At 37.3% G+C, this 16,159-nt stretch overlaps 1 protein-coding gene and 1 long non-coding RNA gene across 3 annotated transcripts; both read right to left on the minus strand.

The window, feature by feature from the left end:
• Positions 1-3,527: 3,527 nt before the first annotated feature.
• On the minus strand, positions 3,528-5,466 carry LOC114579548. 2 transcript variants are annotated; one of them, XR_003700577.1, is made up of 3 exons: positions 5,203-5,466; positions 5,033-5,071; positions 3,528-3,772 (listed from the first exon to the last, which is right to left on the minus strand). It is a non-coding gene; the product is annotated as an uncharacterized LOC114579548 (long non-coding RNA). The 2 variants fall into 2 exon arrangements; XR_003700576.1 differs by lacking the exon at positions 3,528-3,772 and adding an exon at positions 4,374-4,577.
• Positions 5,467-7,322: 1,856 nt separating this feature from the next.
• Positions 7,323-8,857, minus strand: LOC110106494 (chlorophyll a-b binding protein 3, chloroplastic). The gene is made up of 3 exons (XM_020836428.2): positions 8,649-8,857; positions 8,400-8,561; positions 7,323-8,002 (listed from the first exon to the last, which is right to left on the minus strand). The coding sequence occupies exons 1-3, from the start codon at positions 8,760-8,762 to the stop codon at positions 7,493-7,495; spliced, it is 786 nt and encodes a 261-aa protein (XP_020692087.1). The 5' UTR covers positions 8,763-8,857; the 3' UTR covers positions 7,323-7,492.
• Between the last annotated feature and the right edge of the window lie 7,302 nt (positions 8,858-16,159).

Consider the following 16,159-nt stretch of genomic DNA (forward strand, 5'->3'; position numbering starts at 1 on the left):
TGATGGCATGGAAAAAACTTGAAGTTGTTGAAGGACCTGCCCTCGAAGGATTGAATGTTCATTGACCAGAAAAAAATCATAAAAATTCGCACGCACACAGAGTAAATTTAGGCTTTGTTTGGGATGTCTTTCTTACTGCTTCTTAAAGTAGTTTTTTAGTAAAAAATTAAAATTTTGTACTAAAAAACTGCTTTAAGAAACATATATTTGTGAGCGACATCAAAAATGATGAAACCTTAATCTCGAATTATTTGAGTTTTTACAAAAAATTTGCGGACCATATAAAAAATGATGAAACCATTAAATTAATACTAATTAATAATTACAAAATAAGTGGAATAGTGGGGAAGAAAAAAATAAAGAGAAGGTTAAATTTTGGTTGCCGAAATAAGTGGAATAGTGGGGAGTCACTATGAGGCATAGTTTGGGTACTGGTTTGACATTTCTTTGGGCAAGCATGAGAACGTTAGGTACTCCACATGGTTGACTAGATCTTAGAATGGCTAGGGCTTACATAAGGACTAGATGGACTTTCCTAGGCCTTACAAATTCACATTTTTCTAGCTACAAAATTTAAATATTGAAGCTAGTAAAATTAATTATTAAATTACAAAGTGACTTGAAAATTAATAATTAATAATCAAATATAAATTATGTAATTTAAATTTAAATAAGTTGTTACGATTATCGAGCCACAAACCTTACTAGCTATAAAGAAGGTGAAATATATGGTACATGATTTGTGCTGCAATTCGGGGCCTTGGGCCCGGTCTAATCTAGTTGATCAGAGAAGGCCGGCTAAGTTTATGGTTGAGAAATTATTATGTGCGGATACCTGACGGTGCGGAAGTCAATCAAAACACGCCACATCATTCAATACCCAACATCGCCACCGAGCAAAAAAATAACTTAGCACATCCTGATTAATTTTCGGACATAATAACTTATCTTACGGCCAAGATGCGTCAACGTTGCCTTAAGAATTATCCTGGTCTAGATTCGTGGTGACCAAAATTTTCCTTATTCTAAGCGCAAGGGAAAAAAATATTTCGTCACGCGGTATCTTGACACATGTCATACCAAGGATGGATGTCGATCAGTCAGAACCGGGAAATCGGGAAGCTTCCAACATTTCTTTCCTCTAGAAGGAACTAGTGAAGACGCAAACTTGGTCCGTCTGATCGAGATCAGATGGTGAATAGTTTCGAACGTGATGTCAAGAGTTGCAGTTTGCACATCTGGAATACTTGCCGTGGTAAATGCATAAAAAAAATGTATGGCTAATTAACCCTCTATTATTTTTTTAATTACAATTTAAAATAATCAGTGGAGATTTACAATCAAAATAATTGGTCTTTGCTTTCCAACGTGAAAATTTAGTTCAAAACATCCACACTAAAATTAACCAAGGAAGATGGGATGTATATTCTTACACTTAACTTGGCCTGTTTTACTGTTTAAAAGGAATTTTTATTAGGTCCGCACACCTGACGTAGCTCTACATCCGGATTTCAATAAAATGTCGCCACGTGCTCTTACTCTTTACCGTGCGGTCCGACGGCCCGACGACCCGACCCAGAATGGAAACCCGGTATTGCTATGTTCGTGTATTGCTAGGTTTTGTTCAATATTACTAGGTATTGCTTAGCAATAATGATAAATACCGCTCTGTCAAGACCAATACTGAGCAATACCTAGCAAAATCGGGGTATTGCTCGGTATTACTAGGTATTACTCGGTATTGCTAGGTATTGGTCTTGACATAATGGTATTTCTCGTTACCGAGCAATACCGAGCAAAACTTAGCAATACTCTGGTCTGTACAAATTAGCTAATACATAGTAATATTGGGTTCCGATCCGGGTCGGGTCGTCGGGTCGCGCGGTAAAGAGTAAGAGCACGTGGCGATATTTTATTAACGTCCGGATGTAGAGCTACGTCAAGTGTCCAAACCTAATAAAAATCCGTTTAAAAGAGGATTAATTTCTGTCGCGCGATTCAAAAATCTACATCCCGTGAAATTTGTATAGTTGTTAACGTGCTATAATTTCACAGCAACATAAAGAGACGGCTATAGGAATTTTTTTTTATTGTTTATATTAAGAGTTAAATTTTTATTTGAATTTAATAAAACAAATATTATTTCTAATATTTTCTAGTCAATTTTATCTTTTTTAACATAGACCAATATCTACTCTTTTAATGAGGTAATCGGAAGGAGAAATTATTACATTACATTCAGGCTGTGAGAATACACTTTATATACATATTGTGTATAAAAGTTGAAAATAAAAAATAAAAAAATAATATTGTTTACAAAAGTACACAGTATACTTTTGTATACAGTGTGTACATTCGCATAACCGGACGTAACTCTACATCTGGACTCCACACGTAATAATTTCTACATCAGAAATCTGATGTTTGATGAGTCCAAATCATCTAAGACGACTCTCTCCATTTTGCCTGCCACAGGAGCTACACCAACCCTTTCATGTATATATTCATTTCACATTTTGTCTCTAAGAATGAAACCACTCATCGACTTGAGCATTCTCATCTCTTTTAGAATAATAAAATTTTTACATACACAGATACATAAATTATAGCTTATAAAAGTCATAAACATTTTATATAAAAAATCAAGCAAAATATGTAGTTAAAATAATTTCACAATATGAGTCAAAGATTATAATGGTACACCTTTATCCTGTCATAGAAAATGGGTTGTAAGACTTGAACTGTTAGTTTGAGTTGGCGCCTAGAGTGCTGAGATAATTACTCTATTCATTTACGTGTTACGATGCACATATTTATGGAGCTCTCCTCAAATTGATGTCCGTAAAGGTTCATATTGATCACCTCTGCTACACATGTAGAAGATCCACCTCACAAACTATGTTTTCAGTCCGCCATTATAATCAGGTCGTGAGACGGAATATTTTTTTTAAACTATGCTGAGCTGCGTTAAATTGTAAGCTTACACTTGTAGAAGATTAATTGGCAAATTGAACTATTCATATTTTCTGTGGTTTTTTTACTTTATCATATCTTAAAACTTTCAATCGATCTTTTCATCTTTTTTTAATTAAAGATTCTACTTCCAAGACTCTTTGAACTTTTCATTAGCTGCCGCTTCAAATTTTTTTAATAAAAATTCAGAAACTCTCTAAATTTATAACAATTGAAATAAAATCTATGAGCTTGAAATCCTACCTATTACAGAAAAAATAAGAAAAACCAAAATCAAAACCAATTAGTAGATCAACAGACAACTCAACCTCCAACCATGTACAACAACAGATGCAATAAAAATGAATCCTCATGAATCAAAGACCAAAACCTACAAAACAAAGAGAGGCAAGCAGCCAGAAACAACCAAAAACACAAATTCGATTGAGACAACAACCCTCGAAGGAAAGAAACACAATAGGCAGATGGTAGAAAGCCCCCCAATGAGACATGCCAAAGACACAAGCTCAACAACCGACCCCATCAGGAAAAAGACCAACAACAAATCAAAGAAGGAAGAAAGCACTCAAAAGAAATTATTTCTTTTTGTTTTTTCTCCTCCTTTTACCATCCTTCTTGAAAGAATCATCACAACAATGTGAATAACATCTAATCCATATAATTCCAAAGAATCGTCCTCTGGCTCATGAAAATCCTCTCCATCATTTTCAAGAGCTAAGGAATCGTCACCAACAAGCCATTTACTGTGAACCACATCCTTAGCATTCGAATCAACACCCAAATGATCTATCAGATCATCCTTAGAAAGAAAAGAAATAGGGACATCTATAAGAGGCTCATCCTTAATCGAATACAACAAAGAGGAAGCATTAACAATACCAGTGGAAATGCTAATTAAATCCACATGATTAAAACCACAAAAAGGAGTTAGCTCATTAGGATTAAGAACGCCATTGAACACCACACCAGCAATATGTGTCGACACAACCAAGAAATTACTATTGATAGTAATATTATTATCATCAGTAGAGTCACGAATGACATTTAAACCAAGCCCAACAGCACCTTGCATGCCATCATTGATGGCACCATTCGATCCAAACAAATTGTTATTCTCCAAATTAGAAACAACAACATAAGGAGGAAGACTAACATTAGTAATATCAATAGCCTTTTAACCAACAATTAACTCACCTTCATTCAAATAAAAAACAGGCAATACTTCAACATTTTAAGTAGAGGGAACATCACTAAGAGAAAAACCATCAGTGTTGGGGCTACTATTAATCACAGTATTAACCACATGAGTTCTCTCATCCATGCCATCCATAAAATAACCAATAACAACATCATTAACATGTGGGGGTGAGGACAAAGTGCCCACCAGATTATCACCTAAATGAGGGCGAAGTTTGTGATATTCCACAGCTGAATGTCTTAATGCTTTACACAAATCGCAAAATGAAGGAGAAGCTTTCATTTCAACAGATTGAATGAAACCAAATGTATTTGGGCCAACACATATACGATCGGGATAATGCTCGGAGATATCCAGCTCAACCAGTATGTGGGCAACAGAAGGTCTCGATCCAACGGATATTGCACTGTCAATTTTTAAAGGTTTACCGGACAAAGAACCCAAACCATGAAGAACAAATGAGGACAAAGATTAGGGAAGGATACCCATATCGGAATAACATAGGAATCCACGTTGACGTGTAAGAAAGGCGACCATTTGGTAAGTTTCATGTAGCAGTTATGCACAAAATACAATCGATGGGAGAAGATGCGACTATAATTCAAATCATTCTCAAGTTTAATTAACACATGCTTGAGATTTAGAAGGGTAACAAAGAAAACTCTCTTAAGCTTAAGATTGAAAAAGAAATTCCTAATTGAATCAAGTGATGGCCTACGATCATGGAATTTACCAACTAAAGAAAATTCAAATGGAGCTGCTAAAGCTAAAATTTCCTCTTCGGAAATCCATAGGGAAGGAAGCCCACGAAATGCATGTATAATTCTTAAGATCAGGAAATCCATTTAAAAAAGAACTTACGAAAAAAACATCCAAAAATGAACGAGAATGCCACTTCACCTTCAGGAAATCCGGATCAAGCAACTATGAGTCCACCATTCGGTCGACGAGGCGATTGAGGTGAAAATCATGCTGAGAGACCAAAAAACAAAAGGAGAAGAACAAAAGCAAGAAGAGAGGAAAGAGACCACCTTAAAAAACTGAAAGGAGGAGCCATAATTTTGCTGTCAGACGGATAGGCGGCGGCTAGGGCAAAGCCCTAGTGGAGCTCCAAAACCATCCGGGGGACATAAGAGAACCTATCCAACAAATTGAGCTCCTCCATCAGCTGTAGCTTCCCTTGATAACTCTGATTCTAGTTAATCAGGTTAGAAAATTTGTGTAAGAAAAGCCGAGCAATTGCACCTTGAAGCTCACTTGACATCATGTCTTCTTTCCTGACAGTTGTCTAGCTGTTTTCTATGAGAATTTTTTAATATATATATATATATATATATGAATAAAAAAATAGTGACAAAAAATTATGCCAAACAAAACCTATATATCATACAAAGTTATGACACATTAAACAAAAAACTAACTTCTGAAAATTCTCTTTGATCCTGTTCAATGATTTCCAACTGCCCTGTTCTTCTTTTAAACAGTTTAAAAATATCATACTTCAGACAAATGTTTATATAAAAATTCAGGTCATAGCTTCAATTGATTTAATGAATTAATAAAAACTCTTTGCAAAGAACATCAAACAAAAAACTAACTTCTGAAAATTCTCTTTGATCCTGTTCAATGATTTCCAACTGCCCTGTTCTTCTTTTAAACAGTTTAAAAATATCATACTTCAGACAAATGTTTATATAAAAATTCAGGTCATAGCTTCAATTGATTTAATGAATTAATAAAAACTCTTTGCAAAGCTAAATCGACGATACTTTCTCAAATTAATTGCTCCTTTTATAAAAATAAGTTCAAATATCATTTATTTTATTTTTAGAAAGTAGAACAAAACTCATAACATTTTCTTACCATTTTAGGGACCATTTATTTCACTATAATTACTTTAATGTATTTGGATCAATTTATGAAAATTAATTTTATTTTAATATTTATGTGAAATCCCTTAATTTTAATGGAATTAAACACTAAACATCAACACGTTTTTTTATATAACCGGAGAAATTTTTTTTTTAAAAACCCTAAAGTTAAGCGTTCTAGCACTCCTAAGATGAATTCTTATGATTCCTCCCTTGTAGACAAATTTTTTTTAACATATTATTATTAAATAGAGACTAATGTTCTAATTCAACATTCTATAAATTTAATATTATTTTATTATCATATAAATGTGGACTTTGTGCTTTACCAAAAAAAATAATAATAATAAAGAAATGCACAGAAGTGCCAACGGTTATTCACTCTCTTCCAAGTGTCTTAACATTTAACATAACTATATGCACCCATATCTTTCAAAATTTTCTTTTCTTGATTTATTAAGAAGTGTGAAGAAGAGGTGAATCAAGAAAAGGTCTAATATTTGGTTGTTTTATGTCACTTTCTTGGTTGCTTGGAGTTCGGGATTTTTGCAGATGTGTTTGGCTCTAATTTGGGTGGATGTGCTGCCGGGGGTTGGTTTAGCAGCTTCTTCGATCCTTTTATGGGCAATGAGCATGGACTGTCGAGCCCTATCAGCAGCCACTGGTGGTGTTTCAACTTGTTTTGTTTGATGGCCTTGTTTGGGATGTTGCTGCTTCTTTCATTTACTTCTTAGTGGGTTGTTGTTAGTTTCCGCCTTTGACATCTGGATGGTTGCAGGAAACGTGCCTTTTTCTGAGTGCAGTTGGCTATCTCATCATTTTTGTTTTTGGATGTGTAATCTTTCTTTTTTCTTTGGTTAAGCTGATAGTATCCTCTTTCATTATTGGAATAAACTCATATTTTGTAAAAAAAAAAAGAGAAGAGACTTATACACAACAGATTAAATTTATTAAGTGTAAGCTAGGAAGGGCACCATACCTTAATTTTTGTTGCACCAATGAAGAATTTATTAATTTAATTTTGACTTATTTTATTGGTGAAAATTAAGAATCTATATTTGAGTGATTATTATAGGATTGGTCGAGTGCAATATATATGTTGATTAATTTCAAAACAATATTAATTTCTATCTGAATCCAACCAAACAATGACTTTGAATGCATACATTCAGCTTCAATAAGCCAAACAAGCCCTCTGTGCTTTTCCCTTCCAGAGATTGTTCAAGACTGTAGGGAATCCTGATCGCTTAATTATCTGCTGCAAAGCAACATCTCAACTATTTAATGAAATTGATTCATCCTAAGCCTTCAACATTCAAATTTGTCAAGTGAAAAGAAAAAAATATACATAACTACATTCAAGCAAGAAAGGAAAATCATCATGGATTGATCATGAGCATAATTCACAGTACAAATTCAATCTCCAAAGCTCTTGAAAACCTCTTGTTGCTCAAGAGCCAGGAACAAATTTGGTGGCATAAGCCCACGCATTGTTAGCTACGGGGTTATCCAGATGGTCCAAGAGGTTCTCCAATGGCCCTTTCCCTGTGACAATGGCCTGAACAAAGAAACCAAACATGGAGAACATTGCAAGCCGGCCATTCTTAATCTCCTTCACCTTCAGCTCAGCAAATGTTAATGGATCATCAGCAAGGCCAAGAGGATCAAAGTAGGTGCCGCCGGGGTAAAGATCATTGCCTTCTCCAACTCCATCCAGGCCATTGATGCGGTAGCCCTCAACAAGACCCATGAGAACTACCTGGAAGCCAAGCACAGCAAGGATGCTCTGCGCATGGACAAGGTTGGGATTGCCAAGGTAATCGAGGCCTCCTTCACTGAAGATTTGGGAGCCAGCCTTGAACCAAACTGGTTCCTTGAAATCCACTCTCAACCACTTCTGCAGAACCTCAGGAGTTATGCATCCAAGAGCTCCGAGCATTGCCCATCGCCCATGGATCACCTGGAAGAAAGCACAATAATGGAGAACTGCTGCTTATTGCACATCTAATAATCTCTCTTAAAACAAAGCGGAATTTTTGCTTTTCTTTGTGATATTCGTAGAAGATTAGCTAGCATTGGAGACCGAAGTGGCTCCCAAAATGAAAGTTTTGGTCACTGAGAAGCTGAATTCTCATAAGATTTAACTTTAAAATCTACATACCATTCAATTACTTTTGGAAACAAGAGGAAGCTGCATAAATTTTTATGTAAAAAGAATCCATGTCATATTTTTTATCAGGCATTTCTTCTGGAAACTATTAAGAAATCTCCTGTAAGAATTCTAAAGAGAAGAAGGATGAACGGACGCTGAAAACTGTAATCTTGATGAAGTTTGATGCAAAAGGATAATCCTTTACCTCAAGAGCACGATTTTTGGCAAATGCCTCAGGGTCGGCCGAGAGCCCAGCAGTGTCCCAACCATAATCGCCTGGGAATTCTCCATTAAGGTATGACGGTGTCTGTGCTGAAAAAGGTCCCAAGTATTTCACTCTGTCAGGTCCATACCACAGCTCATTACCCTGATTTGAAAACACACACAAAATAAGAAATTTGAAGATATGAAACACTTCAAAATGTTATCTTTTTTATGAATTTGGATTGTTCACCATTCTGAACTTTCCGTTTCCCATTTGCAGGGCTTCCTTGAGAGGGTTTGGGGTGGCCGAAGCCGACCGAGCCTGTCCGAGGAATGGAGTTGGCCTGATGATGGTGGCTGCCATTGATTCTCAGGCTGAGTTTTCCTCTGGTTTGTGATATTTTTACATTCGATGTTGTGAACGAAAGGTGTCTATGGTTTCTGGTTTCTATAAGGTTGTGGCGAGAGAGGTGGCTTAAGGACTTGGTGAGTGGAGTGAATGGCGGGGATTGAGATTTCTTGGTTTGTTTCTGGACCAATGAGAGGGCAGAGAAGGATTTGGAGCGTCGCCAAATCAGATCTTCCTATCTTCTTCTTATCTTCTCCTATGGTCCACTTCAAATGTGAAGTCCACCGTTAAGGAAAGTGGAAATTAGGAGATTAGATTATTCCAGACATGAACATCTGTCCAACGCAAAGCGACTTTATGATTCGTGCGAGGGTAATACGGTAATCTCCTTTGGTAATATGCTAATCTCCTTCGGGAATTTGTTTTGGCCTTAGATTTCAGAAATAGCTTGAGGCTTTAGTTCCTTTGTAGCTCCGAAAATTGATACGTCATGCAAAAATTAAATTGATACGTCATGTAAAAATTATTTTGATCGGGCATGAATCTCGATGCAAAATCAAGTTGGAAACTTCAAAAATTAATTTGGAGACCATCTCAACTCGGATTTCAACAAACGTATAGTCAAACTGAGCGTCTCGGAAATACGAACCCAACGACACCAAGTTCGATCCAATCCGAGCCCAAATGGGTCCGATTTCGACGAGCTTATACTCGAATCGAACGGCTCGACGAGACGAATCCAACGAGCCCAAGATCACTTAATTCCAACATCATTATGACCTTCAAATGTCCAACGAACAGTACATGATCAAAGGATTCGATATCGACCGTCCATTCAACCACTCCCTATTCGCCCCTGATCTCACGCCTATGTACGAGCCATGCCACTCCATAAAATCTATAAATATAGCCCTCATTTCTCGTGAGAGGGGATCCAAGCAAGAAGAGAAGAGAAGGAAGAGAAGGAAGAAGCTCCTCCTCGACAACCGCCGGAACCTCGCCGGACCACCACCGGAGCCTCGCCGGACCACCGCCAGAGCCTCGCCGTACCACCACCGGAGTCTCGCCGGACCACCGTCAAAGTTTCACAGCACCACCACCTCAAGGCCTGACGTTCAGGCCCGACGTTCATGCCCGACGTTCAAGCCCAACGTTCTACTGAAGGCCCGACGTTCAAGCCCGACGTTCTGCTAAAGTCCCAACATTATGCTCAAGGCCCGACGTTCAGGCCTGACGTCTTCATCTGAGGCCCTCACTTTCGCCAGAGGCCCTCGCCTTCTCCAAAGGCCCTAACCTTCGCTAGAGGCCCTCACTTTTACCAAAGACCTTCACCTTCGCCAGAGACCTTCACCTTTGCTAGAGGCCCTTGTCTTCGCCAGATCATCATCAAAGGTCGTGAGCTCCACTAGGCCACCACCTAATGCCCATAGTTCTCCCATAATACTGTCGACTACGGTCCTTTTGACCTCAGTCACCTACTATGGTCCGTCCGACCTCCATCAACAGACAACGGTCTTTCAGACCCCAGTCTCCTACCGACTACGGTCCTTTAGGCCTTCGTCGCCTACTACGGTCCTTCTGACCTCCATCAACAGACAACGGTCTTTCAGACCCTAGTCTCCTACCGACTATGGTCCTTTAGGCCTTCGTCGCCTACTACGGTCCTTCTGAACTCCATCAACAGACAACGGTCTTTCAAACCCCTGTCTCCTACCGACTACGGTCCTTCAGGCCTTCGTCTCCTAATACGGTCCTTCCGACCTCCATCAACAGACAACGGTCTTTCAGACCCCAATCTCCTACCAACTACGGTACTTCAGGCCTTCGTGGCCTACTACGGTCCGACCTCCATCAACTGACAACGGTCTTTCTGACCCCGATCTCCTGCCGACTACGGTCCTTCTGATCAAATAAATATGTATATGTAACTCCCACCATGTAATGCAATCTATTTCATGTACATTTGTTACATCAATCAAAGGCCTTCTCTCAAGAAAGGGCCTCATTTGTAACCGACTGCAAATACTAGTGGATTCATTAAAACTGGGCCAGGCCCCGTGGTTTTTCCCCCTTTTTAGGGGTTTTCCACATAAAAACTCTAGTGTCTCTTATGAATGTTACACCCTCTCACTTATCTGATTGTGTGCTGGATCTTCGTACAATGCTAAGACATTAAACTATATATTTCTCTACCGCCGCGAATATTTCAGGACGCAATATATATATATATATATACATATAAGAATGACAGATAATTAACTCTTAAACCTGGCGGGCAGTTTACAAGAAGATAATTTTAACATCCAACACGATGGAGAGAGAAACCTGTCCCCATGGTGGTCACTAGACAATTTTTTAACATATTATTATTTAAATAGAGACTAAATAGAATTTCTGTAGAGGTGTCCCTCAAAAGAACGATATTTCTTGGTCAATGGGTTTTCGATGCAAAGAAGTATTCGAACCACTTTTATATATCCTGATTTATGTATGTATCACATAAAAATAAGGTACATTGTGGACTTTGTGCTTACCAAAAAAAATAATGAATAAAGAATGCACCAGAAGTGACCTCGTTACAATTCGACAAACCGACGGGCCTTACTATAGTTGACGACACCACATCGAGTTATAATATGATTCAGTCGCTTCATGGCCCGGCATAAGTGGCAGGTGCTTCTTCCTCCTACCACACACCACTTTAATCATGAGCGTCATGTAGATACATTGGATCTATCTACCCATCCCATTCAAGCAGATTTCCCTCACTATTTCGCGCGATATCATCACACGCCAGAATGAGATTTATTTGATTATGGGGCATCGGTTTCCATCATGGAAGCGCAAAGCCCATAGTTAATTATATCTGAGCCTTGACTTAGGACACTCTATAAGGATGTTTGACTTAATCTTCCTCTCCAAATGATATTAGTGCAAAGGAGGTTTCTAGTTTTCCAATAAAATTATAGGGAGAAGATAATAGCTCTTCATTTATTGAGTTTGTATCAAATAAGTCACACATGGTTCAAAAATCGCATTCGACTGAGGAAGTAGCGGTATGAAATAGGAAGAGAAAATATGAGAGAGGATAAGAGAGAAGTACACTATAGTATGTATGCTCTCAATCATTCACTAGATGAGAAGGTAAGCAGGTACGGCTATCATCTGTGTGATGCAGATGGTAGGGTTTAATGCTTCCGTAAAGGTATGCGTACGCTGTGATCCACCAATGACAAGTGTAGAAGGTGTGTTTATACGCCCTGTACCATCAACCTTTGACTAAATCTATAAAAGTGAATGTGTTGTCGTATTGCGGAATCACATATGACGACATAATCATTACGACTGTAACGTAATACATCTGGACCTCTTTCATTTATGCATGGAAAAGGAAGCCAGCTAAAACCACCTAATCGGTAAATAAAATCTCTATGTTATTGGGTCAGGCCAATGTAAGATAATAGGGAGGGAGTAGTTTTAGAGCCACTTGGATTTGAGAGCGGGCGATCAGACTACGATAATTTTCTAAGTGATCACCAACACGTCTTAGTGGATTTACTTACGGCTTACTAATTACTAATGCAATATTAAATTTAAATTTTATTAAGTTTGCTTAATATGTCAAATGAGGCCAATATGCTGGGTCGAAACTAGTTCTCCAAATCATACGTGGACGATATAGAAATGCTCTAAAAAAAAAAAGCTTATAAAATATAAATTTTGAGAATGACTACTTCCTAGGTCGGCACCTTCATCCCATAGGGCCAGATTATCCGGACTCTACTCAAATGCGGGGAAATTGTACTAAAAGAAGAGAGAATGCAATGCATGCAACCTGAACGAATTTTATGGCCTATTCTCCCCTAGAATTCATTATATTTCTAGGGTGAGTTAATCAGAAATTCTCTTATCATGTGTTGGTTGAGTAGAGTCTAGGAATCTATATTAATCTTAAGAATAGAGCATAACGAATCAGTGCACTTAGGGCACATGTCGATGTAGCATCCTAGGAAACGATCATATTGGTTCTACTTTGCGCAAGATAGTAAGTGTAAAGGCGATAGAGAAATATATCAAGATAAGCACTAGAAAAAGAGTGTCTCATTTCATTTGGCAGTGTAGACAATATTTACACTTATGCATACGTAGTACGTTGGTATAGAAGTAAGGGATGGTGGGTTTCCGCCTCGCCGGCCAACAACCGGCGGTAATGATGTGAATACTTAAATAAGGCATTTATATAATACTCTTAGAGTTGTCTGTGTCCTCGTTCTTGATTTCGTCTTTGTGAGAGATAAAGCTATGTCGCGCTCCCTTTTTTCTGCGAGTGCGAGGTCTTTTCCTGCTATGCTGGCATATGCTCCATATTATAATATTATATGTGCTTTCAAATATAAAAGAGGAACATTGTCGAATGTAAGGATAGTTTTTCTTTTCCCTTTGGACTCTCATTTTATTTAATTCACTAAATGCCCTTATTTTATGATTTCACATAATTGTTTACAATCTCAATATAGGATTATTAATGCGAAAGTAAGAAGAAAATTTACTAGGTCTACACACTGCACGGCGGTTCCCTATAAGCTTTACATTATTATGAAATCTCCCAGCGAGAAAAATCAAGCAGCAGAATCATTGTTCTATTATATTTAATGAAAATGATATTTGAAAAAATTAAATCCACAGCCACAATATGGCGTAAAATCTATATAGAGGGAGAGACATGAGCACACTTAGATTGAAGCAGGTCCTAAAGTAGTTTTATACAATTTAATTTTTAACACTTAACTTTTAAACAGCGATTCACACCACTTTTTCAGACGCTTTAGAGTATAGTAAGCCTCCACAAGGTCCCTGAGAGCAGGGAGGATGCAACTTATAGATAACTCAAACAAGAGCGTGCCTTATACCTATGGGTAATTTAAAATACAGCTCTCATACAACATATACTAGAAATGTAAAGTGTAGCACATATCACGACAAAGCTATTTTGTAAGCTAAAAGAAACACACTAGTACCATTAGAATATTACAATGCTAGAGTGTCACAACACAGAGATAAATTAGAAAGCCATCAAGATCTCTAACCTAAGTAGTAGTCCGTTGGTACAAGCAAGACCCCCAATCTAGTGTAGGTCCGTTTATTATTGGTGAAATTAAGAATCAGTGGATTTTGGTAAGGTTTGAGTGATATTTCAAAATTAAGGATGTTTGAAATGATGCAATCAGGGATTATTTTGGAATCTAATTGTATTATGTTTATAATAGATTGAATGGGGAGATTAAATCGGATAATTACTAAATTAAAGTTACTAATTTAAGTATAATACTTAAGATAAATTTTTCTAAATAATTTCTGTATAATCTTTCTAATATTTACTTACCAACTATACCACATATTATTGTAACCGAACGATTTGCTGCCTCGCTTGGGTTATTATTCCACTTGCATACTTGAGGTGTAACTTAAACTCCAGGCCTTCCGTAGGTCAACCCTGGGTTACCTCAGTGAGATGCACAATAAAAACTTATTGAGGTGTGCTGCTTTGTTTCTTGAAGTAGTCTGTTTTATTGACAAAGAAAACACCACGCTTAAGTGAGATAGATCATTGTTTTTCTAATCAATATATGTTGGTTTATTTTAGGATTTTCTAAGATTTGATATTATATAGAGCTTGTTTTTAAATCCTAATGAATAATTAGGTAAGTATATAGATTTCGCTAGACATCTCGTCATATTAATTACATTTATTATTCTAGTGATGTTTATTGGAGTTATGATGCTATACAATCTTATCATTAACATTATAATATTGTATTAGAATCCGTTAAATTTTGTAGATTTTATTTCTATAATAATTATACAAAGTTGTATGAGGCACATTCGGATTATAATATGAAATATAATGTGTTTTTAATAGATTTTAATGAACTATGTACTTATTGGATTTTGTGTGAATTATTATAAGATTAAAGAGAATAAAATAAATATCATTAAACAGTGAAAACCATGTCACATCTACATTCATAAAAAGCATTAGTATATTTAATAGTGATGTACTATATCCTATAAATCGAAGAGCTATGCATCCCAAGTGGAATTGATCATGAGCATTACTAATTTAATTTCTCTACAGACAACTGATCGCTTAAAAGTTATGCATGTCCTTTAGAATGATCTTCTCAAGATATATCTAAAAAAGTCGGTATATATTATGCTCTGTGAACCTTAGGACATATATCTAAATGGGTTATGTCCAAATAGAGGTTTTAGGGAATCTAAATAAAATAAAGCAAAATAGAGAAGTTTAGTTATATAGAGAGCCGAGCCATGTGTTGCATGCCTATAAAGGAAGTACGAGCCCGACAAGCTAACAAGAGTGGGGGGGGGTGTAAATTTGTAATTTTTAACGAAAATTTTTTTTCAATAAAGGTAATGGAAAAATATATGCATAAAACAAATCAACAACAAAAAATAAATCCGAATTAAAGTGCGGAAGCAAGAATCAAGAAACGAAATTTTAATGTTGTGGTATCGGGCTACGTGGTTATCCTATGTCAATGCTCGACCGCATACAGTGACATCCTTGGGTATAGGCACCGCCTCTTCAGTATTTCACCTACAAAGCATGACTCTCTTTAGTCTCCCACGGCAGGCGGCAGAAGCTCTAACTATGAACATCCCTCTTTTCCACTGTACACCTGCAATGGAGGCCTAGAAGAAGCATCTAGCTTATATAGCCATTCAATCCTGATAAGCTGGCAGTGGAGAGAACCACCAAACCAAAAGTATACTCCTTATCCGCATCACACGCCGGAGCCCTTCCACTATACTAAGAAACTCTAAGAAGAAGAGAAGTAGAAAGCTGATCCCTTAATTGCAACCCTTACGTGTATCCTTTCACCAAGATACCAGCCCCACAACATAGCTCTCTTCTCAACACTCTCTTCTTTTCAATAGATTATAAACTATGGATCGATATCTCAAAGGAGCCTTCTCAAAAGAGGGTCAACAGGAGAAGAGCATACAAGAGATAGGTGCCCAAAGATGTGTAGGACAAGAGCTCTTTAAATGAGGCTTCCACAGGATGAGCTCAATTAATGCAAGTATTTCGTAGATTTAATGTTGTTCAAGCCTTCTCAGCCGATAATGGATATACGGCCTTGACGCGCAGCTCATAACAAAATATCCCTAGACTAAATGCGCCCGAGGCAATCGCCCTGGATGCACTCCTAGAACGACTGAGACAACTTGGCTTTATATCATCGCCATGGACACCTTCGATGTTACAGTCCTGGCCGCATTTGTTCATACATCAGAGGAAATCTTACTAAGAAAGATCGGCTGAATCACAGCTGGCTAATAATTTTATTGTCGCATGAAGGATACACTTAACTGAGTTATTTGACTGG

This window comes from Dendrobium catenatum, unplaced genomic scaffold (assembly GCF_001605985.2).
Source record: "Dendrobium catenatum unplaced genomic scaffold, ASM160598v2 fragScaff_scaffold_488, whole genome shotgun sequence".
Taxonomy (NCBI): domain Eukaryota; kingdom Viridiplantae; phylum Streptophyta; class Magnoliopsida; order Asparagales; family Orchidaceae; genus Dendrobium; species Dendrobium catenatum.

Excerpts from the sequence above, each read along its gene's own strand:
- LOC110106494 (XM_020836428.2), bottom strand. The coding sequence starts at position 8,762 with ATGGCAGCCACCATCATCAGGCCAACTCCATTCCTCGGACAGGCTCGG. Across the intron at positions 8,562-8,648 it reads GAAACGGAAAGTTCAGAATG|GGTAATGAGCTGTGGTATGG; the intron begins GTGAACAATCCA and ends TTTTCAAATCAG. Across the intron at positions 8,003-8,399 it reads CCAAAAATCGTGCTCTTGAG|GTGATCCATGGGCGATGGGC; the intron begins GTAAAGGATTAT and ends GCTTTCTTCCAG.